The sequence below is a fragment of the Leptonychotes weddellii genome, chromosome 8, assembly GCF_054177405.1.
Source record: "Leptonychotes weddellii isolate Sample4059 chromosome 8, ASM5417740v2, whole genome shotgun sequence".
In the NCBI taxonomy this organism is placed as follows: Eukaryota; Metazoa; Chordata; class Mammalia; order Carnivora; family Phocidae; genus Leptonychotes; species Leptonychotes weddellii.
Window position 1 is genome coordinate 131,125,800 of NC_138376.1, and position 23,387 is coordinate 131,149,186.

A 23,387-nucleotide genomic window follows, 5' to 3' on the forward strand; every position below is an offset into this window, starting at 1 on the left:
AGTATTCTTTTTTTCATGGCAATTATAATTATTTGCATAAGTTTGATAAAAATCTGTTCTCCTTGTAACAGGACACCATTGGAAATATTGGTTATACTACCAAGGGTTTGACTGGAATGTCATATTTGAGAGAGACATGCACAGAATCAGGTATGACTGGGCAGCTTTAAGGAACTAAGGTTAACTTTGTAGAGTCAATAAAGCTCCTTAGAGAGGTCAATGGGATACCCTGCTTACAAAGTTCCCAGCAGCCTTACCAGATGAGTAAAGAATGCACTTTCTGGCAGGTGCAGGAAACCTCAGGATATTTGGGGGACCTCAAGAAGAGGAATTCACCCAAATCTACAGGTATTACAGGCAAATCTGATGACAAGTATTTGGCTTGGCTTCTGGCCTCAAGAGGCTATTAAAAGTTCAATCTAGGGGTGCTTTGGTGTCTCAGTGGCTCAGGTCATGATCTCAGGGTCCTGGGATCGAGCCCTGCATTAGGCTCTCCGCTCAGCGGGGAGTCTGCTTCTCCCTCTCACTCTTACTCTGTGCTCTCTCTCTCAAATAAATAAATAAAAATAAAAGTTCAATCTAGAGATTCCTTATAAAGAGTTCTAGCAAAGCAAGTATTAAAGAATTTATATGGTCAATCACTATTCTTGCTCAGCTTATGTAAATAATTAGGCCAAGGTTTTTAAAATTGGACTTGTTTTTCAAATGAATTAGTCTCAATTTGGCTATCTTTAGAAATGAGGGTGACTTTAGGGAGAAAAATTATGTTTCAGTAACACACTTTTGTGGATGTTAAATTCTAGTAATGATTATCTTTGAGTGTTTGTTGTTTGCCTATGCTAGACAACTTAAGGTACACTTCAGAGAAACTGTCACAAGAGCTCATGTATAGATAGTCTTCATGCTTGCTTCTCTGTGGGGATAATAACAGGACCCCATATGACTACTTGAACAGTTGGACAATGGGATGGATTCCCCAACAATTGTATAATTCAACTATCACCTTGACCAATTCTATGTGGTTGGGATGACAAAATTGTTCCTTTAAAGCTGGAGCATACCCCATTCCATGGGATTAACTATGGGCTTATGTAGCAATAATGGATCACCCCACTTTCCTTATGATAGGATCGGATGATGCACTTGGGGATACCCTTATTTCCTGGAACAAGTCATCTCCCACTTCCCAGCAATTCCTCCTAATTAGGGTATTATTAAGGCTAGACATCCAACAAAGAAGGCTTCTTGATGCTTTTATCCCCTTAGCTATATTTGTCCCAGGAGCTGCCTCTATTGAATTAAAATTTCAAGTAGAGGCTTTAGCCAAGCATACAGCATCACCTTTAAGCAAACCTCACACTCAGTCACTCACAAATTCAGAAGGTGGCTCTCTAAAACCAAATGGTTTTTCTTGATAGTTGACTGCAGCTCAAGGAGAACCTGTGCTCTCATTAAAAGAGTGTTTGTTGTGTATATGTCCCAAATTACTCAAAAAATGTAACTGATGTTATGAAAGAGTTAAACACATCACCACCATAGATGCCCTAGCTGTAGATCCTTTTACAAATTGGCTAAATTTAACTCCTAAATGGAAACATACCCTATTAAGTATTGCTATATTTCTTGTTCTCCTTGTCTTTGGTTGTTTGTCTTTTTGCATCTGTTAAGCAGGAGCTCACCCTATTCATACTAGCTTGGAGATGCCTTTAGTGTTCCCCTAAGTGGAAATGCCAGAAACAAGATCCCCCCACTCTGTAAAAAAGTCTTTACTCCAAAATCCTTACGTGGTCTCCAATCAGGAGGAAGTAGCTACAGAAGACGACCTTGACCTTTAATCCCACAGATATGGAATGATGAAACTGACAGTGGGGAACTGAAGCCTCCTCTGCCAGTCTGGCCAAGCTACTATTCTTTGAGCTTTAGCAAGCGCCCTTAGCCTCATACCCCATGCATTCTTTTTTTTTTTTTAGATTTTATTTATTTATTTGAGAGAGAGAGTGAGAGCAAGAGAGCACAAGCAGGGGGCAGGGCAGAGGGAGAGGGAGAAGCAAACTCCCCACTGAGCAGGGAGCCCGATGCCAGACTCAATCCCAGGACCCTGGGATCACAATCCCAGCGGAAGGCAGATGCTTAATCGACTGAGCCACCGTGCATTCTTTACTAGAAATAACAGAGCATCTCTGCACGTCAGGAAACAAACCAGACCCTGGTGCACAATCCCGGCCACTAAGGAACCAGACCTCCTTGTGCAACTTCTGAGTGCTGTGATAACGTGGGTAGCTGGTATCATCGGTCTGCACCTAACCAAGAAAGGTTACGGACCACTGCCCTCCCTTTACTGATTAACTGCCCTAAACTCCTTTAAAAATCCCTGGGCCAGGCAGAAACCTTGGATTTGGCCTTTGGACAGGAATCCGCCTTCTCCCCAGGTGACGGGCCTCCTGAATAAAGCTCATATTCCTTTCCAATCAAAGCTCCTCTTTTGAGTATTGGCTTTTCCGGCCACGGGCAGCTTAACTTGAGGTTCCCTAGCAGTCTCATTGTGGCAAGTGTGAAAAGAGTGCATACGATGGTAATAGCGTAAGTAAAATATAATTGAATTTGTAAACCAGGCTCATTCTTCACTGAGAGCTTACCACGTGCCAGGCACTGCTCAAGCATTTCCTTAATCCATCTCGCAACTTCCTTAGAGGGTAACCGCTATTAGCGTTCCTTTCTACTAACTGAGGCAGAGAGGTCCGGTAACTTGCCAAAGGTTACACCGCTAGACAGTTTAAAAAGTCAACATTTGAAAATCATTATCTTGCCTCCCCGCAGCAAGGACCAATTAGAAAATGCGCTGGTCAGGCGGCCTCCGCCCGGAACTCATGAAAAGCTCCGCCCGCCCCTTCTTTCCTTTAAGCCGAGTACCAAGGAAACAGCGGAAGTGCCCGGGCGCCCACACTTGCCATGGCCGCCGCTCTGGTGTGGGTAACTTGTTGAGGCCGAGGCTGGAACTGGCGGAAGTGACGTTATCAACGCGCGCCAGGAGTTTAGTAGGGTCGGGAAGGGTCGCCGTGGCGGGCGCTTAGGCCGCCTGCGGCTTAACTTCGTTTTCGCGGGCCAGCGGTGGTCTGCAGGGACTCCAGGTAACAGCCCTTTTTGCTTTTCCTCTTCTCTGAGGACTCGCGCAGAGGCGACCACCTCAGCGAGGCCTTGGGGCCATGGCGGGGGAGACGCTGAGTGGGCGCAGGCCGCGGGGGGAGGGGAGGGGGGGGACGTTCCTCTCGCTCGTGCCGCCGCTCGGGCCTGTACCGGCCGCCCACCCAGCCCGGCCTCCTGCCCGGACGCCCGGTGCCCTCGGCGGGTGTGCTTCGGAAGCGGCTTTCCACCCTTGGAGCGCGGGGTGCAGGGCTCCGGGAGGGCCCGGGACAGAACAGTCCCGCACATCCTAGAGCCGGAGTCGCCCTGTCCTGCCATCCTTGTCTCCTTGTCGATGTTGGAGGGCAGGTTCAACCTGGCCGGTGTCCACCTGCTTTGCTACCAGCCGGGGTGGTTTTATTACAAAGTTGTGCTTGAGACTTGAACGTTTTGTCAGAGGCCAGAGATTTCAGGCACGATAGAGCGTAAGGTGTAAATACCCAGCTCTTTATTTGCCAGGCCTAGCTGTCTAGGCCCTAGGTTTCTAATTTAAAAGCCTAGATAGGCTTCCGTGCGAAGAAGAATGTGCTTGGAGGCTTATACAGAGTTGATTGATTCTTTTCCCTTATCAGTGATTGTCTTTTAAAAATATCAAATTTGGTGCTTCAGTTTCCAAAATGGGAACACACTCTGCAAACAACTCTCTTTTTGACGGATAAGTTAGTTTTATAGGATAAGTTCTAAGTAATAACTAAGTATAGTAACTGCGGTTTTAATGGTGAGGAAAGATGGTCCGTCCCATCACTGGGAGTGAGAGATGGGCTCTGAACAACCATAACATCAGGCCCCAACCTAGTGCCTCTACACCTAGTGTAGACTTTAGTTTGCCAAATGGGGTCTGGAGCCACCAGTTTCTGGATAAATCTCTTGTCATGTTTATGAGTGCTTTAAATCCCACTCTCCTTTCTTGCCTCAACCGTAGCAGTGACTGCCTTAAGCTGAACTTCCAGCCTCCAGTTTTATCTCTTCGAATTCATCCACACTCTTGCCAAAGTAGATCTGTTCATGCTGCACTTCAAAATCTTGTCACTGCTCTTTTGGCAATGTAAGAATGAGTAAAACTCAAAAACAGTGTGACCGCACTGGTACTTGGTATCTACTCTCTTAAGCTTGTTGCTTGCATACTGCATGCTCTTTCAGTCTTTGTCCTCTTATGATTGATCTTTTGCCTGAAATTCTGATTTGTAAATTTCTGCTTACCTTGCTAGACCCAAGTTAGACAGTGCGTGCTTTGTGAAAATATTCCCCTTCAGAAACACTTGGCAGTTACTCTCTTTCCATAGCATGTATACAAACATGCTATGGAAAGAGAATGCGTTTATTGTATGCGTTTATTCATGTATGTGTTTATTCTTTTTTTTTTTTTAAAGATTTTATTTATTCATTTGAGAGAGAATGAGATAGAGAGAGCATGAGAGGGGGGAGGGTCAGAGGGAGAAGCAGACTCCCTGCCGAGCAGGGAGCCCGATGCGGGACTCGATCCCGGGACTCCAGGATCATGACCTGAGCCGAAGGCAGTCGCTTAACCAACTGAGCCACCCAGGCGCCCCTGTATGTGTTTATTCTTGATTACGTGCTATATGCAAATAGAGATTGCGAAGACATTTGCTGGATTCTGCACTCAAGAACTTAGCATAGTACACCTCTGTTATTATAGCACTTCAGTTTGGCAGTAATTATTTGCATACCCTTCAAATTGAACTCTGATGCTAATGACTATATCCTCATCATTTTCATATTTGTAGCACTTCTATTATAGGATAACAATTTTAAAAATATACTTTTTTTATATCTGACATGTTCTGAAACAGACTGTTCATTTTTTCTCTCTCTCTCTCTTTTTTGGTCTTTTACAGTGATGGGTATGTAGGATACATGATTCTCTCATTCATCCAACAAATATCTGAGTGCTTGCTTTGTACCAATACATGCTTGAAGATCATATGTGTCTTTGATATATCAGCAAGTTCTATATGTGACAATATCTTCTTAGATGATAATGTTTAAACTGAAATCTAATAATAATAGCAGCTAACATTTATCCTGTGCTTACTATGTGATAACTAGATGCTGATCTTGATGTGTTAATCAGCCGGTCCTATTTGATTCAGTCAGTTCTTATAGCAATCCTCAGCAAGTTAAGGATCCATCTGAACGAAACTCAACAAAAGGTCTATCAGTAGTCACTTGGTTCTTTGGTCTAAAAGAAATAAGAAATGTGTAGCCAGTAAAGAGCTGATGAGTTAAGGAAAACTAGATAGAGCACAGTTTATATTTACAGGTTTTAAAGAGATCAAGTAATAAAACATGTTTTATTTATTTTGGGGTCTGTAACGCTTCTATCACAGTGTTCTATTAAATTAGTAGATCAAAAAATGATCACAACAAAGTATATTGGATCCAATTCAATATTTATTGAACTTACACCCAAGACATTGTGGAGGATATAAAATATCTAATAGCACTGTGTATACAGTGCCCAATAAATATTTCTACTCAGATATGACAGTTTGCTTAGGAATTTGTTTTCCCTGAGTGTTTTTCCCCAAAGGTTTTTAACGTTGATTATGACACCTTAATTTTGAACATTCTAAGTATTTAAATATGTAATGAAACAATTTTTGTTCTATTGACAGTTTTACATGCAGTCACAATAAACATGGAAAGAATAACATTTCAGCATTATAAGGTTAAAAAAAATATATTCCAAAATAGCTTCATTGTTTTTTTTCCAGTTTTTGTGTAATCATGGAACTGGTTTATAAGACTACAGCCTGCCTGTGTTCTTATATTAAACTTTGAACTTTTTTCAAAGCAGATTGCTGTTTCTTGGTGTACATGAAGATAACGCAAGCAGTTGAGGAAGTTGCTAAGAAGCGTGTACTGGGGATGCTCTAGGAAAAGACTGAATGCCGAGGCGAGTTCCAGTCCAAAGGTATTTGATTTACCAAGAAGAAAGTGAACATCATGGATCAGAACAACAGCCTGCCGCCTTATGCTCAGGGCCTGGCCTCCCCTCAGGTAATACAGCTGGAGGGAGGGTGTAGATGGCACAGAATCTGCATTGTTAGAGACAGTGTAAAAAGGAAGGAAGGGAATTTAATCATTTATTGTTGAAAATGGATTTATATGGTTTCAAGTTTCTCTTATTCTGTTGAGAAGTTCTGTTAGGCTTTGAGTAGGCATGATAGTGTTAAATTTTGGGAGTTTATTTGGAAGTTAAAATATGTATTTGTCTATAAATCTTAATCTTTCCATAAATGTTTATGAAACGTTGATTATCGGTTCTTTGATTTTGAAAGTAACTCTAACCAAATTATTTTCTGGTTTTATCTTTTTTATGTTTAAGGTTCCAAATAACATGCCTACTTTTATTTTTTATTTTTCTTAAGATTTTACTTATTTATTTGAGAGAGAGAGGTGGGGGAGCGAGAGGAAGAGAATGTCCAGCAGACTCTGCACTGAGTGCAGAGCCCGACACGGGGCTCGATCCCTTGACCCTGAGATCATGACCTGCGCCGAAACCAAGAGTTGGCTGCACAACTGACAGCTCATACCCAGGTGCCCCAAAACGTTACATTTTTTTTTTTTTAAGTAGATATGGTATTTGTGGGGTGCCTCGGTGGCTCAGTCAGTTGGCCATCTGACTCTTGGTTTCGGCTCAGGTCATGATCTCATGGGTCGTGGGGTGGAGCCTTATGTTGGACTCTGGGCTTGGCGTGGAGTCTGCTTGGGATCCGCTCTCCCTCTCCATCTGCCCCTCCCACTCGTGCTCTCTCTCTCTGATAAATAAATCTAAAAAAAAATATAGCCTATAAGTCAGAGAAAGGCAATTATCATATGATTTCACTCATGTGGAATTTAAGAAACAAAATAGAGGATCATAGGGGAAGGGAGGGAAAAATAAAATAAGATGAAATCAGGGAGGGAGACAAACCAAGAGATTCTTAACTCTAGGAAACACAACTGAGGGTTGCTGGAGGGGAGGTGGGTCAGGGGATGGGGTAATTGGGTGATGGGCATTAAGGAGGACACTTGATGTGGGGCGCCTGGGTGGCTCAGTCAGTTAAGTGGCTGCCTTCAGCTCAGGTCATGGTCCCAGGGTCCTGGGATCAAACCCCGCATCGGGCTCACTGCTTGTTGGGAAGCCTGCTTTTCCCTCTTCCACTCCCCCTGCTTATGTTCCCTCTGTCGCTGTGTCTCTCTCTGTCAAACGAATAATAAAATCTTAATCCCCCCAAAAAAGGAGGACATTTGATGTAATGAGCACTGTGTGTTATATGCAACTGACAAATCATTAAACTCTGCCTCTGAAACTAATAATAAACTATATATTAATTGAATTAATTGAAACTAATAATACACTATATATATAATTAATAGAATTTAAATGAAAGTTTTAAATAAATAACCTTTAGATATAATTTTCATAAAATGAAAACACCCATTTTAAGTGTTTCAATAATTGTATATATCTGTTTGTATACACCTGATCTGCTAATCCATAGCTAAAGATAGTTTTGCCTTGCCTAGAATTTCATACAAACTGAATATCAGTATGTGCTTTTTTGTGTCTGTCTTCTTTCCCCAATATTACATTTGTATGTCTGCAGATTCCTTTTTTTTGCCAAGTAGTACTCAGTTGTATGGATGTACCACATTTTGTGTATCCATTCTCCAGTTGCTGACATTAGGGGGGTTTCTAGTTTTGGGCTATTATGAATAAAGTTGCTGTGAACGTTTGTGAACAGGCTTTGTGTATACGGTTTCTGTCTCTCGGGTAAATACTTAGGAGTGGGATTGCTAGGTCCTATGGGAAGTGTATGTTTCACTTTACAAGAAACAGTCAAACCATATTCTAGTTCCCCCAGCAGCATGTGAGAGTTCTGGTTGGTCCACATCCTCACTAACACTTGCGGCCTTAACTTTTAGCCATTCTAGTGGTTGCTTAGTAGTATTTCTTCGTGATTTGAATTTGCATTTTCCTGATGACTAATGATCTTGAGCATCTTATCAAGTGCTTATTGGCCAATTACATGTCTTCATTTGTAGAATGTCCTTCTCATCTTTTGCCCATTTGTTTATTGGATTATTTGTCTGTCTTTTATTGAAGTGGAATTGCTCTTCATGTATTGTGGATACAGGTTCTTTCTCAGGTGTAGGTACTGTAGATGATTTTCCTCAGTCTGTGGTGTGCCTCACTTTTTAATTTTCTTTACTGATGTCTTTCAGAAAGTAGAAGCTCTTATTTTTTTTCTGAAGTCCATTCATCAGTTTTACTTCATCGTTAAGTGCTTTTGTGTTCTAAGAAGTCTTGGCTTACCCAAAGTCTTAAGGATTTTTTTCTTCATAGTTTTAGCTTTTACATGTATGTCTGTGATCCATTTTGAGTTCATTTGTATATGTGACATAAAGAAAGGCAGACTTTTCAAAGTAACACAACCTGAATGTTTTCTAGCCAATATTTTATAGACCTGTTACATGCAGTAGAATAGTGCCTATAATCTTAGGGCTGCAGTATACTTTTGATCCTCCTCCTCTCACATTCTTTCTGCCATTATGTTGGTTAAACAATTTAACATAAATATCTTAGACAGTTTTGGTTTCTGCTTTCTGCCAGATAAAGTGGGAAAGGATTATGGCTCTCTTTTGGATCTTGCACCCATTTGAGAATCTAATGAAAACTATGGATTCCTTCATGCAGAAATATTGGATATAATTTTTTTTTTTAAAGATTTTATTTATTTATTTGACAGAGAGAGAGACAGCGAGAGAGGGAACACAAGCAGGGGGAGCAGGAGAGGGAGAAGCAGGCTTCCTGTGGAGCAGGGAGCCTGATGTGGGGCTTGATCCCAGGACCCTGGGATCATGACCTGAGCCGAAGGTAGATGCTTAATGACTGAGCCACCTAGGCACCCCAATATTGGATATAATTTTCAGAGGTCCACAAAGTCACTGCAAGCTCTGCAAGCTCCATTGGCTCCATGGATTTTGGTGTTGGGTGAGAGCATTGGACTGGGTCTCAGGAAAACTTAGCTGTGATTGTGGCTTCTCTACTAGTGAGATCTGTGGTCTTAGGAAAGTAATTTAGCTTCTTCTGCTGGTGTCAGTTTTCTTGTTCTTAATGTGGGATGAACAGCATCTATTTTTCCCTTTACCAAAGGGCTGTTTTGAGACTCATAAGTTAATAAATGTAACAGTGTCTGGAAAAGTTAAGCATTTGGAAAAATAAATTGATATTGTTCTGATAGATGCGTTGGATTTTCTTGATTTAAACTTTTTAGAGAGCAAATGATCCACCTTTTTGAATAGTATTCTAATAATTGTCGTTATTGTTATTAACACTTCAGTGTTTTCTAGTGCCTGTCATTGCGTTGAATGAGTTAAGTGGCATCTCTAGGGTAAGCATATATATCATCCAAACTTGGACAAATCTGTTGAGAGTGAACAGGGAACTCCCCAGGCAGTATACTAGGGTAATAGTTTAAACACGGACGGGCAGTCACTCCAACTATTTCCTTTATTGTAACGGTATTAGAACATTATTATCCTGTAGATATGCCTGAAGAGCTAAGCAACTTTCTCGAGTTTTCACATGTAGTAAGTCGCAGGGTTGGATTTCACACCTAGGTATAACCCCACGTACTGAGGTTTTACCTACTATGTTATGGTGAAGAGGAAAGTGATATGTGTAAGAGCAGCAAATGCCTTTCTATTAAGGCGTCATAACGCCATTTATATTGGGAAGGCATCTGTCTTCATACATCTCACCTCCTCCTCTACCACACAAGTGCCAGAAACACCCAATACCAGCTGGCCTAACTATACTGTTTTCCTGACTTTGCACAGGGTGCCATGACTCCTGGAATCCCTATCTTCAGTCCAATGATGCCTTACGGCACAGGACTGACTCCACAGCCTATCCAGAACACCAGCAGCCTGTCTCTGTTGGAGGAGCAGCAAAGGCAGCAGCAGGCCCAGCAGCAGGCGCAGCAGCAGGCGCAGCAGCAGGCCCAGCAGCAGGCCCAGCAGCAGGCCGTGGTGGCGGTTCAGCAGTCGACATCCCAGCAGGCAGCACAGGGGGCCTCGGGCCAGACACCACAGCTCTTCCACTCACAGACTCTCACCACTGCACCCTTGCCAGGCACCACTCCCCTGTATCCCTCCCCCATGACCCCCATGACCCCCATCACCCCTGCCACACCAGCCTCCGAGAGCTCGGGGATCGTGCCGCAGCTGCAGTGAGTACTTTGTGTTGTGTCTTCCCCCTCACCCTGGAGGGGTACCTTGACTGGGTGCTGCTCTTCTTTGTTTTCAGGTGGATTGGTTTGTTTCAGGGTGTAGTACTAGTGGTAATCATGTATCAACATCTGCTTTCTCTCTCAACATGAGAAGGGGATGCTAAGCTGCCTGAGTGATTCGGTCCCCTCAGTAAAAGGCTCGCATAACATCTTCAGACATTTGGTAGCTTGTGTTTATAATTTGGGGCCAAATATATAGACACAAGCTACCAAATTGTTATAGACATTTTCCTGAAGCTGATTTGCTGAATCAAGCCTTATGTAGTCTCCTTCCCTTGTGAAGTTTTCAGTTTGGGGGAAGGGAAAATTAGTTACTTAGTCTTTGTTAGTTCATAGTGGTCCTTGTTTGTCTTCATTGGTTATTATGAGGGCTGCATATAACTCTTAGGAGAGCTGTGTCCTTTCCACAAGCTGAGGATGTCTGTTCTTGTCCTAAATGGACTTTTCTCCATAAATGAAATGGGTTCTATATGTGACAGCATTGGGTGCTGGGTGGGTGGGATGGGAAAACAATTCTGGAAAACATAAAATATTCTCATGCGATGAGAAGTACATAGCTTTTGCTTTTAGGAAACGGCCAAATGGAAGGGTCATTTGCAATAACTACATCATCCAGTTTTCTTTTAAGCCACCTCTGGTCATTTTTAGAACTAATAATATTTAATTGTGGATCCTGTTATCCAAATATGGCCTTGGGTGTTTGACCTGACACAGTTTTAAAAATCAAACAGTTTTCATTTTACTGATTTAGAGAGATAATCACTTGTGAATTCACCTTTGTCAACACCACTCCCTGTTTTGCACGCTTGTCTGGGTCTTATGGGCATTTAAGTTTGCACCTTTGTTTAAATCATCAGTTATAACCAGTTGTGATGGGGTGTTTGTTTCTTGCTGGCACCTTAAACTTTCTGGTATTCTACAAAGCATCTAGTCAGCCACATTACCGAGTTTCCATATCCACTAAGAGCCCTTCTGGGTGGGAATTTCAGTGGCCTCTAAATCTTACAGGCTTATGAAGAATTGGGTAAATAATTAATGAATGTATAAGAATACATTTTTAAGGGGCTGGCTGGCTCATTTGGAAGAACATGTGACTCGATCTCAGGATTGTGAGTTTGAGCCCATGTTTGGTATAGAGATAACTTAAATAAATAAACTTAGAAAAGAAAAGGATTCTGGGGAGATGGCAGAGCAGGAGAAATGCCCTGGACCAAATGGCTTTGGTGAATTCTTCCAGACATTTAAAGAAGAACTAACACCAATCCTCAAACTTTTCCAAAAAAATTGAGGAGGGAATGCTTCCTAACTCATTCAATGACTATGCTGACACCAAAGCCAAAGACACTGTAAAAAAAAAAAAATCTGCAGACCAGTATCCCCATGATCACTGATGGAGAGGTCCTCAACAAAATACTAGGAAACATCATTAAGCAGCATATTATACACCATGACCAAGTGGGATTTTTATTCTTAGAATGCAAGGGTGGGTCCGCATACAAAAATCAACCAGTGTAATATGCCACAACAATAAAATGAAGAAGAAAAGTGATCATCTCAATTGATGCAGAAAAAGAATGGACAAAATTCAACACCCTTTCATGATAAGAACACAACAAAATAGGAAAAGATGGAGACTACCTTAACATAGTAAAAGCCATATGTAAAAAATCATAGCAAGCCTAATATTCAATGTTGAAAGATTTAATGCTTTTCCTGTAAGATCAGGAACAAGGCAGGGATGACCTCTTTCTCCACTTACATTCAATATAGTACTGGAAGGTCTAGTCAGAGCAATACTAAGAAATAAAAAGCATCCAGAGTAGAAAGGAAGAAGTAAAATTACCTCTATTTGCAGATGTTGTGATCTTATACATAGAAAATCATAAAGACTCCACCAAAAAAAAAAAAAATGTATTAGATATAATAAGGAAATTTATTTAGAAAAGTGGCAGGATACAAAGTTAACACTCAAAAATCAGTTGCATTTCTGTACACAAACAGTGAACATTATAAAAAGGAAATTACAAAAGCAATTCCCTTAACAACATGAACAAAAAGAATAAACCAAGATTAACTGAGGATGTGAAAGATTTAGAATGAGAACTATAAAACATTGCTGAAAGAATTAAGACCTGAATAAGTGGAAACACATCTCATGTTCATAGATTGGAAGATTTAATATTGTCCAAATCTTAATACTACCCAAAATGATCTATGTTTTCAGTGCTATCCCTATCAAAATCCCAATGATGTTTTTTGCAGAAATGAAAAAACTCACGCTGCAATTCATATGGAATCCTAAGGGACCCTGAATAGTCAAAACAATCCTTAAAAAGAAGAGCAAACCAGAGGACTGACACTTCCTGATTTTGGAGCTTACTACAAAGTTACAGTAATCAAACAGCATGGTCTTGGCATTGACACACACATATAGACCAATACAGTAGAACAGAGAATCCAGAAATAACCTTTGCATATATGGTCAATTGATTTTTGTCAAGGGTGCCAAGACTGTTCAATGGAGGAAAGATAATCTTTCAACAAATGGTGCTGGGACAACTCGATATCCACATACAAAAGAATGAAGTTGGGCCCTTAACTAACACCACATACAAAAACTAACTCAAAATAGCTCTCTGGTGGTGACAACCTCCCCATGAAAGCATGCCTCTTGTGAAGGACCTCCTTTACCCGTTCCCGGAAGAGGAGGAGAGGAAGTACAAGAAGAAGCACCTGGTGCAGGCCCCAACTCCTGCTTGATGGACGTGGAGTACCTGGGATGCTCCACAATCACCACTGTCCTTAGCCATGCACAAATGGTGGTTTTGTGTGTTGGCTGCTCCGCTGTCCTCTGTCAGCCCACAGGAGGAAAAGCAAGGCTTCCTTTAGGCGGAAGCAGCACCAAAAGCACCAGGAATCAAGACGAGTGGGAAACTATCCCAATAAACGGGGCGCCTGGGTGGCTCAGTTGTTGAGCGTCTGCCTTCAGCTCAGGTCGTGATCCCAGGGTCCTGGGATCGAGCCCCACGTCGGGCTCCCTGCTCTGCGGGAAGCCTGCTTCTCCCTCTCCCACTCCCCCTGCCTGTGTTCCCTCTCTCCCTGTCTCTCTGTCGAATAAATAAATAAGATCTTAAAAAAAAAAAAAACTGTCCCAATAAACAGATTTTGGATATAAAAAAATAAAATAAAAACTAACTCAAAATAGATCAAAGACTTAAATGTAAGACCCAAAACAAAACTCAGGAAGAAAACAGGACAAAGGCTTCACGACATTGGACTTGGCAGTGTTTCCTTGGATGGGACACCAGAGGCACAGGTAACAACAGAAGGAAACAGATCAGTTGGGCTACATGAAAATTTTAAAAACTTGTGTATCAAAAGACACTGTTCACAGAGTAAAAATGCAACCCACAAGGTGGGAGAAAATGCTTGCAAATCACGTAACTGATAAAGGATTATTATCTAGATATTTAGAGAACTACTAAAAACTCAACAGCAAAAAAAGAGCCTGATTCCAAAATGGGCAAAGGACTTGAATACACATTTCTCCAAAGAAAATACATGACTGACCAATAAGCACATGAAAGGATGCTTGACATCACTAAACATGTAAATGCAAATCAAAACTGCAGAGAGATACCACCTCATACCCGTTAGGATGGCTACTGTCAAAAACAGCATATAGTAAGTGTTGGGGATGTGGAGAAATTTGAACCCTTATGTACTATTGGTTAAAAAAAGAGAAAAAGAATACCTGTAGCAATTATATGACTAAATTTGTGGTAGATGTACCACAACTTACTTGATTCAGTTTGTAAGGAGAGAAATGCTAAAGGTAGGTGTGTATATAAAATTGATTGGGAGAAGACAGATGATATAGAAATGAAAACATTCATTGGGTTGATCATTCTAATTGGTCTTACCGTTGTGTATTGAGGTACACAGCTATCCTCTTACCCAACCAAATTGTGAGCCATCAAGTTTTCAGAGTATTGCATTTTGACAGGACAGGAAAAGAATCAAAAGCAGCAATGACCTAGAAACAATTGGAGATGTATTTGCAGTCTGGAATCAGTATTTACAGGACAGTGATGTTCCGTGCCCATCCATGATGGTTTATGGGCAATTAGTTTCATTCAAAGGGCATATAAGGGCTTCATAAAAGGCTAAGGCATGGCTCTAGGGATAGATGGGTGTAAATCCTGACTCTACCACTTAGGAACCATGATTATCTGGAGCAAGTTAACTGTCCCATTTAAGCCTCAGCTTCATCTGAAAATGTGAGTATTAATAGTTTTTACTTCATAGTACATTGTTAAGTATCAAGTGGGATAACCTGTGTAAGATGCTCACCGTGGTGTGTGGTAAACAATAAATGTCAACAAATTAAAAAAATTTAAAACTTAAATTAGTTTAAATTAAACTAATGTAATTAAATTTGTTCTAGTAAAAGAATCAGATTTCTAGATAATTAACATCTCAACCTATAAAAGTTAAATAAATGATCATGTTTTCTTTTCCAATTTCTTGCAGAAATATTGTATCCACAGTGAATCTTGGCTGTAAGCTTGACCTAAAGACCATTGCACTTCGTGCCCGAAATGCTGAATATAATCCTAAGGTTAGAGCAATTTTAATGTATTTCAAACTATAATAATACAGGAATTTATTGTTAAAGGTCCCTAAACCAAAAGGTGTCATGCTTATGTTCGTTGACACCAACAAAATGAGGAATTAAAGCAAAATGTGTATCTTTTTTTTTATCGAATAGCTACCATGTGAGAGACCCTAGAGTCATGGTAGTCTACAAGTTAAACTACTAAAATTTATGTACCCATTGTGATGGGGATCCTGTGACATTAAAGAACAAAATATGTGGTATGGTTTCATTTATGTTTTGAAATCGATGTAGAAGGGAATGATACGTTCTCTGGAATTTACTTCAAAATAATCCAGGTGGAGAATTGGGGAAGGGCACTTGGGTGAAACAGGATTGGCCAGAAGTTAATTATTTTCAGAGTTGGGTAGTAAGTACAAGGGAGTTTATTATATTTTTCTGTATTTGTATAACTTTTAAGCTTTTTATAATAAAAAGATTATGGGGTAAAAATACAAGATTTTTGGTGTTAAGATGGCAGCTTGAGTACATGGTAAGACTCAGCATTAGTAGATAAGCTATTTTTTTAAAAAATAGTAAATATTTGCATTCACAAATGAGTGGACATTCTTTGAGGACTAGACCAGACAGACCAGGCATTTGAGTGTAGAAGATGATCAGATTGAAGACCTCTGGGACAGGGCCCTGCAGAAGACAGTTCCCCTAAAGTTGAGAACGTCTATTATTAGCATGCTGTTAACTTTCATAGATGGGGAGCTGATAGTAAATTTATTTTGTCTAACAAAGGAAGAATAAGATTTTATATAAGAAAGAAAAACTCAAGAATTTAACTGAATTATGTGTGACAGGCTGTCTGCGTAATGTGTGTCGGTGTCTGCTTAGTGCCTCTCATTTCTGCCAGGTTAGCACCGTTTCCTTTACCGAAATCTCCCATGTCCCCCCTTTGGTTAAATTCCCAGTCTAGGTTGCCCATGAGGGTTTTACTCCCTTTTCTTATTTGGTATTATTTGAATGTCATCTTGAAAGAGTGGCCAAGTGGCAGCATTTTAGCACCGGATATTTGACAGTGGAAGAGTAGCAAAGAGTAAGAAGCATCTTAAGTATCGTAAGAATTAAGTGAAATTCACTTCATATATCCAGTTTTTGTTTTTGTTAAGTTTTCTTATGCCTAACCAGAAGAATTAACTCCCAAGAACCAGTTGGGTCAATTATAAGAATGAAGTCTTCTTCTCAAGTGATTGTTCTGTTCTGCGTCCCCCCTCCCCACCCCCAATATTTATCCACTTAACTAGCAATTGTACCAATACTACTTGGCTGGCCAATAAAATAGTTGAGGACAATTTTATTATCTGACTCTGTTTTAGCCAGTGAATTTATGATTGTTGGGGGAGTGGTTTCATTTGTTTTTTGAGCCACAATCCAGGAGCTCCTGTCTTAGTTCAGGAACTCCCCAGTCAGGGTAGAAATCTCATACACAAAGTGAAATCATGTTCTTGTACCACATTTTGCAAACAGCACAAAATGATTAAAACCAAGGGGAAGAAGTGAGAGAAAGAAAAGGCAGTAAATATACAAAGTCTGTTGTCCTGTCCTTGATTCAGAGAAGTCTTGGGAGGAAGCTGTATTTTCAGGAGTCATCACTTTCTGGAGGCCTTTTAGTAGATTTGGGGTTAGTCTTCAGGCAGAACCCATATGCATTTGGATTCTGAGTACATGCAAACTGGGGAAGGTATCCATGCATCTATTCCTGATGCTTGAGAATAGTATTTCAGGGAGGAGAGTCTGAAACACTTTCTTCTAGACAGTTTGAAGCCGACTTCCACTGATGTCTCTTTCCTGTTTCTGTCTGCCTGTATATCACATGGAGATGTGTGCAGTGATGTTTCCTCTGGAAATGTAGCTTACCTGTAAGTGGGCACAAGACTTTGTATATGACATGGGTTTGACCAGTCCAGGTTTCCCATGCTATCCAGAAGTTTGCATTAAGTCACTTTGCTCTTATGAAGGACCTACATTAGTACCTGTTTTTGCTAACAGAAAGACATCTGAGAATTTTTGCTTTTACAAAATGGTAATTGTTTCCTCACTTTACTCCATTTTAGCTTACAAATGTTTCACAGGAATACTCCACTTTCTAGTAGCAGGGGAGACCTGTGCTTGACAAGACCAAGATACAGCAAATTAGTGGACCATTAGTGGTAGCCAGGACAATTTTCCTAGGTCTTTCGGGAACAGTGTCATAGGGTGAGAATTTGTGGGGATTTTGAGGTGTAACTCACCTCATCATTAGGGCTAAGAATGCAGGCCAAGGAAAATAAAACTCTTTTTGGAAACTTGACCTGTTTTAGCATTGGCCTTTTAACAAAGGAAAGCTTCAATCAACAGGAGAACTACAGACACGCTATTACTAAGCATATCTAAAGTTTTTGGTTTGGCTACTAGATCACATCTAAGTGAGAGTTCAGAGTCTTGTCCTCTATTACAGTTTTTGTTGGCTTGTGAAGCAGCCTTTTGAACTTCTCAAGTTAAATATCCTCACCAATATTTCTGTAAAGTTTGAATCAATGTACATATTTGTCTTTGTCTTTGCTGGTGGCTTTTTGTTTGTATGCACATATGTGTGTGCACATGCCTAAGTATTAAAATTTGAAGATGATTTTGAGTGGAACCAAGCCATTTTGAGATATTTAAATAAAACAAAGAGAAATACAATGACTAAGTTTCTGCCTCCCACCTCAACTTGAAAACTATATATATTATTCTGTTGTCAGTGGTGGCTAAAGCTAGTAAGAGCTGCTGTTTGCATATAGTATAGTGAAGCCCCTTTCCCTAGAGTAGGGTGTAATCTTACAATGGATATTGCCTTCAGAAGTCTGATTCTTCTAGTAAGTCACCAATTTATGTTTAATGATTTAATTGGAGATATTCAAAGAAGATTGAAAACTCTTATTTTCCTCATGACATAAACCCAGATCTTATTGACTATTAATATTTACTCATGAACCTCTACTAAAATAACTATTTTAGTAGAATGAGCTGTTGTAACAGAGTGTTTTATAACAATATTTAGAAGTTAAACTATATCAGTATAAAGTACACCTTGATTATGTTAAATATATGAATCATTATTGAATGAGGATGTCTAGGATGTATCATCAGGGCAAAACAGTCAGAATGAGGCAGGTTTAGATTTATTTTGATAGTTTACTAAAATTATTTTTTTTTAAGGGAAGGGAAGTAAAGTAGCTGGGTTTAGATTGGAGCATTATTTAACAGTTATATAGGAAGCAGACAAAGTAATATTACAGAAGTGTAGGGGTATGTTTGTCAGCTGTAACAGATAGCTAAGTTGGATGGATAAATATTAGCTGTGGGTTGAGAAAAATGTTAAGTAATGGTCTTGGAGCGAGTTTCTAAATCTCTAAAACATAACCTTGTGTTTTATATACAAGTGAGAAAGATGTAGCCTAGGTAGAAATGTCCAAGATAAAAATTGCTGTAATAACTGGCTAAGAACAAAAATGACTCATTTAGCTATTGAGACTTTTTGGTCAGCTTGGTTGAGCTAATTAAAATATGGAATATCAAATGTGGCCAATTATTTTAGAACCCCTTCTTTTTATGGTACGAGAATAAATCTTTATGTTTACCCAGTGGCCATTTAGGAAACCACAAAGATACTTCGATGTAAAAACAGTTCTTTTTTGTTTTTTTAATTTAGAGTAAGAATATAAGAAAAAGGAAAAGTCAGAACTTTTAACTTTTTTCATCATTTAAAGCATTTTACCTTTGACTTTGAAATGTAATATCAGCATATTAAGTAAAATGATATATATGTAATGTTGAATTTGTGATGTTAATAAACTAACAATTTCCTTAATAAGAAGGTACAATATTTATTACCTATTGTGCCTGGTATAGTCTTTTTTTTTTTTTAAAGATTTTATTTATTTATTTGAGAGAGAGAGAATGAGAGAGAACACATGAGAGGGGGGGAGGGTCAGAGGGAGAAGCAGACGCCCCGCCGAGCAGGGAGCCCGACGCGGGACTCGATCCAGGGACTCCAGGATCATGACCTGAGCCGAAGGCAGTCGCTTAACCAACTGAGCCACCCAGGCGCCCGTGCCTGGTATAGTCTTAACCATTTATATTAGTTATTACCTTTAGCCAAAGCACACCAGTGTTGTTGCTTACAGACACAAGGAAAAGTAGAAGGTAGATGACCAAGAAATGTCTCCATTGCTGTCTCTCCATCAGTGCACGATATATATCCCTTCTATAATTGTTTAAAGTGGTAAACATATATATCAACATTGTCCTTCCACCAAGAAATTGAATGGTTATTTATATAGCAATAAAAACTGTTTATTGACCTGTGTTTTTATCTTTAAGAACTTACCTAATATTAAAAATTTTTTTAAGTATTTGTCTAAGATCCCAAGGTAACTAAGGTCTGGAAGTAACCGTTTATCCATCGTGGCAAGCCTGTATAATGTGTAGCATTAGAATAATTAATCTTTTATTATTTTATTTACTTTGAATACATAATTTTACAATTTTATAGTCTCCAATGCAGTGATACTCTTTGATCAATAAAACCAGTAGAGGGGATTTAGGAAGTGCTAAATGATTAAGCTTTTCCTGGGACTCATATAAACTAGAATATAGTGCTAGGAGTTTTGCATGATGCTAAAATCTGAGGGAAGACAGCAGTTTTAAACTAAAATTGCTAAAGCAGTCTAATTTGTTAAAGAGTCATCTTGATTAGAAATATATGAATTTTTTCTTATGTAATTACGCTAGTAATGGAGGCCATTAATTCAACCCATGGCTGAAATACGTTCCCCTTGAGTTACAATGTTAGCAATAAAAACATTGTTAAAACTTAAAAAGTAGAAATTTAAGATAAAAACTTTTTTTTCTTAATTTGCAATTTTGTAAGTGTTAATACTTTAATACTGTTTCTAGAAGCCAGTTGGAAACAGAAGGTCATTTTACTACATACTGGTATGTTTGTAATCTGATTTACTCCCTCTGGAGGTAGAGGTTTATCTCTCTATTTGCCGGGCTCCTGGGTGGCTCAGTCAAGCGTCTGCCTTCGCCTCAGGTCATGATCCCAGGGTCCTGGGATCGAGTCCCACATCGGGTTCCCTCCTCGGCGGGAAGCCTGCTCTCCCTCGCCCACTCCCGCTGCTTGTGTTCCTGCTCTCGCTATCTCTGTCTCTGTCAAATAAATAAATAAATAAATAATCTTTATCTATCTATTTGCCAAAAAAATCATTAATAAAACAGAAAAGTTACAGTTTAGAAGCTAGCAAATCTAAGGTAGGAAAGAGACACTGGTATTTATTAAGGATGTAATAGGTAAGGTAAAAAATTCGAAAATATATATTTTTTATGGGGGGCAGGGGCAGAAGGAGAGGGAGAGAGCGAATCCCAGGCAGGCTCTGTGCCTAGCGCGAAGCCCGACGCGGGGCTGTATCCCACAACCCCCCCGACCCCCGCCCCGAGATCATTACCCGAGCTGAAATCAAGAGTCACTTGCTTTACTGGGTCACTCAGGCACCCTGCAGATATTTCTTGTTGCAATGTCTGAAAGAATACACAGATCTTGGCTCAACTTACTTAGTAGTTCCTGTTTATTCTGCTCCCTGTGCAAAACCATGCTTGCTGCATGGTGATGTAAGGGAACCCTGATAGGAACATATGTCAGATATTATGAGAACTCTGTGTGTAACAGGTCCTTCTTATCAGTTGTGATGTTGTTTGTCATTTTCTTGTTCTCCTAAAGGAAATCAGCCGTTTGGCATGACCTCATTAACGATTGTTTCTGACCATTTTAGCGATTTGCTGCTGTAATCATGAGAATAAGAGAGCCCCGAACCACTGCACTGATATTCAGTTCTGGGAAAATGGTGTGCACAGGAGCCAAGAGGTAGGTTTAAGGAGTTTATTCTCCTGGTCATATATTATTATGATTATTCAGTTGCATTTTATGTATGTTTGATGAAATGTAACATCCAAGCTATTACTAAGGATCCCTTTATGTAAAAAATTCTACATATAGCACAAATTCATCCCCAGGTGAAAAAAGAAATTGGTCAGGAATCACAGAATTTCAGAGCTGGTGGTGTGAGAGTGTACAGATCTGCTTGGTCCTGGCAGTGGGACAGTACCATGTGTTGGTCACAGATGCCTGCTGCCCCTTGTTGTAAATAGTCTGCCTCATGAAGGTCAGGGTTATGCAGGTCTTAAGGATTGTACCCTTTTCATAAAATGGCTGTTGCCTACATTCTGCATCTGTTTGGAGTGATCCTGTCTATGAAGGATAACGCTCTGGGTCCTTGACTTTAAACCTTGTCTAACGGACTCCACGTAATTGGTAGAAGGCAAAGGTTGGGGAAAGAGTAGATATATCAGCTTCATAAAGCTTGAACAAATGAAGTAAATTAAACTTTTAAAATAAAAGATAATTCATATGACTTGGAGTTGTCCACACACGGGGTGGGGGGGCGGGCTGTGGATGCTTTTGCTTATTGGATGAAGGGAAGGCTATTGTTGTAGATATTGTGGTTCCCGGTCTTTGAGTTTTTTTCAGAAGGCAAGATGTGGGTCTATCCCTGGCTCTCACATAAGTCTTCATTTAGGAGACTTGCTTGTTTCCCCTGGATGGAGCATCGAAAGCTTCTGGTTTATCAATAAATGCTAGATGGTTTTTTCTTTCCCAGACATGCTTTTCTTTCTTTTTTTATTATTTTTTTAAAGATTTTTATTTATTTATTTGACAGAGAGAGACAAAGCAAGAGAGAGAACACAAGTAGGGGGAGTGGGAGAGGGAGAAGCAGGCTCCTTGCTGAGCAGGGAGCCCGATGCGGGTCTTGATCCCAGGACCCCAGGATCATGACCTGAGCTGAAGGCAGATGCCCAATCTGCCACCCAGGTGCCCCCCAGACATGGTTTTCATGTGCACTGTTTAGCTCTCTTTGTCCATTTGCTACACACTGAATAGTGTGTATCTAGTTTATATCAAAATAGGAAGCTGCAAATAAATTTATTGTCCTCAAGAAAAAAAAAAGCATTGCATGTATGTATGCTTAATTTTTGTTATTCCTGACCCCTGCACTTGAGAGTCTTTTGTTCATGATGGTTTTATTGCTTTTATTTTGCTTTTCTTACATAAGCTCTGTATTACTAAACCATAGTTTTATCTAACTGATAAGTTATAAGAATGGATGAGAGATTTGACGTAAAAGAGGACAGAATTAGTATATGCAGTAGACAAGTATAAATCTCATCACTATTTTCCTATCAAAATGAAGTTGTTAGTTGTTAGTTTTCATCTCAGGATTGTGGGCTAAAATACAGTAATAGTAATGATAGTGGTGATGATGAGATACTCCACTTCTGTAAAACCTGGGCATATCAGTAATTTGGTGCAGGCCTGTAGTTTTCTGTCAAGGACATAGGAGTACTTTATAATAAAATAGTTAATGTCTTTTGTTCTTTTCTCTTACTGGAAGGGGGGTGACATTTTGTACTTTTTTAAAAAATAACTTTTCTAGTTTTGACTTTTTATAAAGTTACTCATCTGAATAATTATTTTAGGTGGCTTTGACTACGACTATCTGACTTTTTCCTTTCCCTAGTGAAGAACAGTCCAGACTAGCAGCAAGGAAATATGCCAGAGTTGTACAGAAGTTAGGTTTTCCAGCAAAGTTCTTGGACTTCAAGATTCAGAACATGGTGGGGAGCTGTGATGTGAAGTTCCCTATAAGGTTAGAAGGCCTTGTGCTGACCCACCAACAGTTTAGCAGGTGAGTCTGAAATGTATTGCCTGTGGTAACAGTTCATTTATAATCTGTGTAAACATTGTTCATGATAAAACATGTGCAAAACAGTATGTAAGCGCAAATGATGTAGTGACAGATGTATTTAATGTTGAAGTTTCTCCCTTATGTCTTGGAAAATATATTATTCTCACCATTCTCCTACTTCCCATTTCACTTATTGACATCTATAACTCACCTTGACTGGGATGAAATTGATTCCCTGTTATTTTACTGCTCAATAAATGCATTTTATTTTATTTATTTTTTTTTTTTTAAAGATTTTTTTATTTATTTATCTGAGAGAGAGAATGGGAGACAGAGAGCATGAGAGGAGGAGGATCAGAGGGAGAAGCAGACTCCCCGCCGAACAGGGAGCCCGATGCGGGACTCGATCCCGGGACTCCAGGATCATGACCTGAGCCGAAGGCAGTTGCTTAACCAACTGAGCCACCCAGGCGC

At 39.9% G+C, this 23,387-nt stretch overlaps 1 protein-coding gene across 2 annotated transcripts in view; it reads left to right on the forward strand.

Annotated features, from left to right (window-relative positions):
- Positions 1-2,937: 2,937 nt before the first annotated feature.
- The window catches only part of TBP (TATA-box binding protein), a 22,763-nt gene continuing 2,313 nt past the window's right edge, over positions 2,938-23,387 (forward strand). Inside the window, exons 1-6 of one of the 2 annotated variants that reach the window (XM_006744636.3) lie at positions 2,938-3,128; positions 5,999-6,201; positions 10,030-10,421; positions 15,015-15,102; positions 20,943-21,034; positions 22,746-22,913. In XM_006744636.3, the coding sequence (XP_006744699.1) occupies positions 6,148-6,201; positions 10,030-10,421; positions 15,015-15,102; positions 20,943-21,034; positions 22,746-22,913 (794 nt within the window). In that variant the 5' untranslated portion in view covers positions 2,938-3,128; positions 5,999-6,147. Of the gene's footprint in view, positions 3,129-5,995; positions 6,202-10,029; positions 10,422-15,014; positions 15,103-20,942; positions 21,035-22,745; positions 22,914-23,387 lie in introns of both variants that reach the window. The other variant, XM_031040545.2, reaches the window with a different exon arrangement.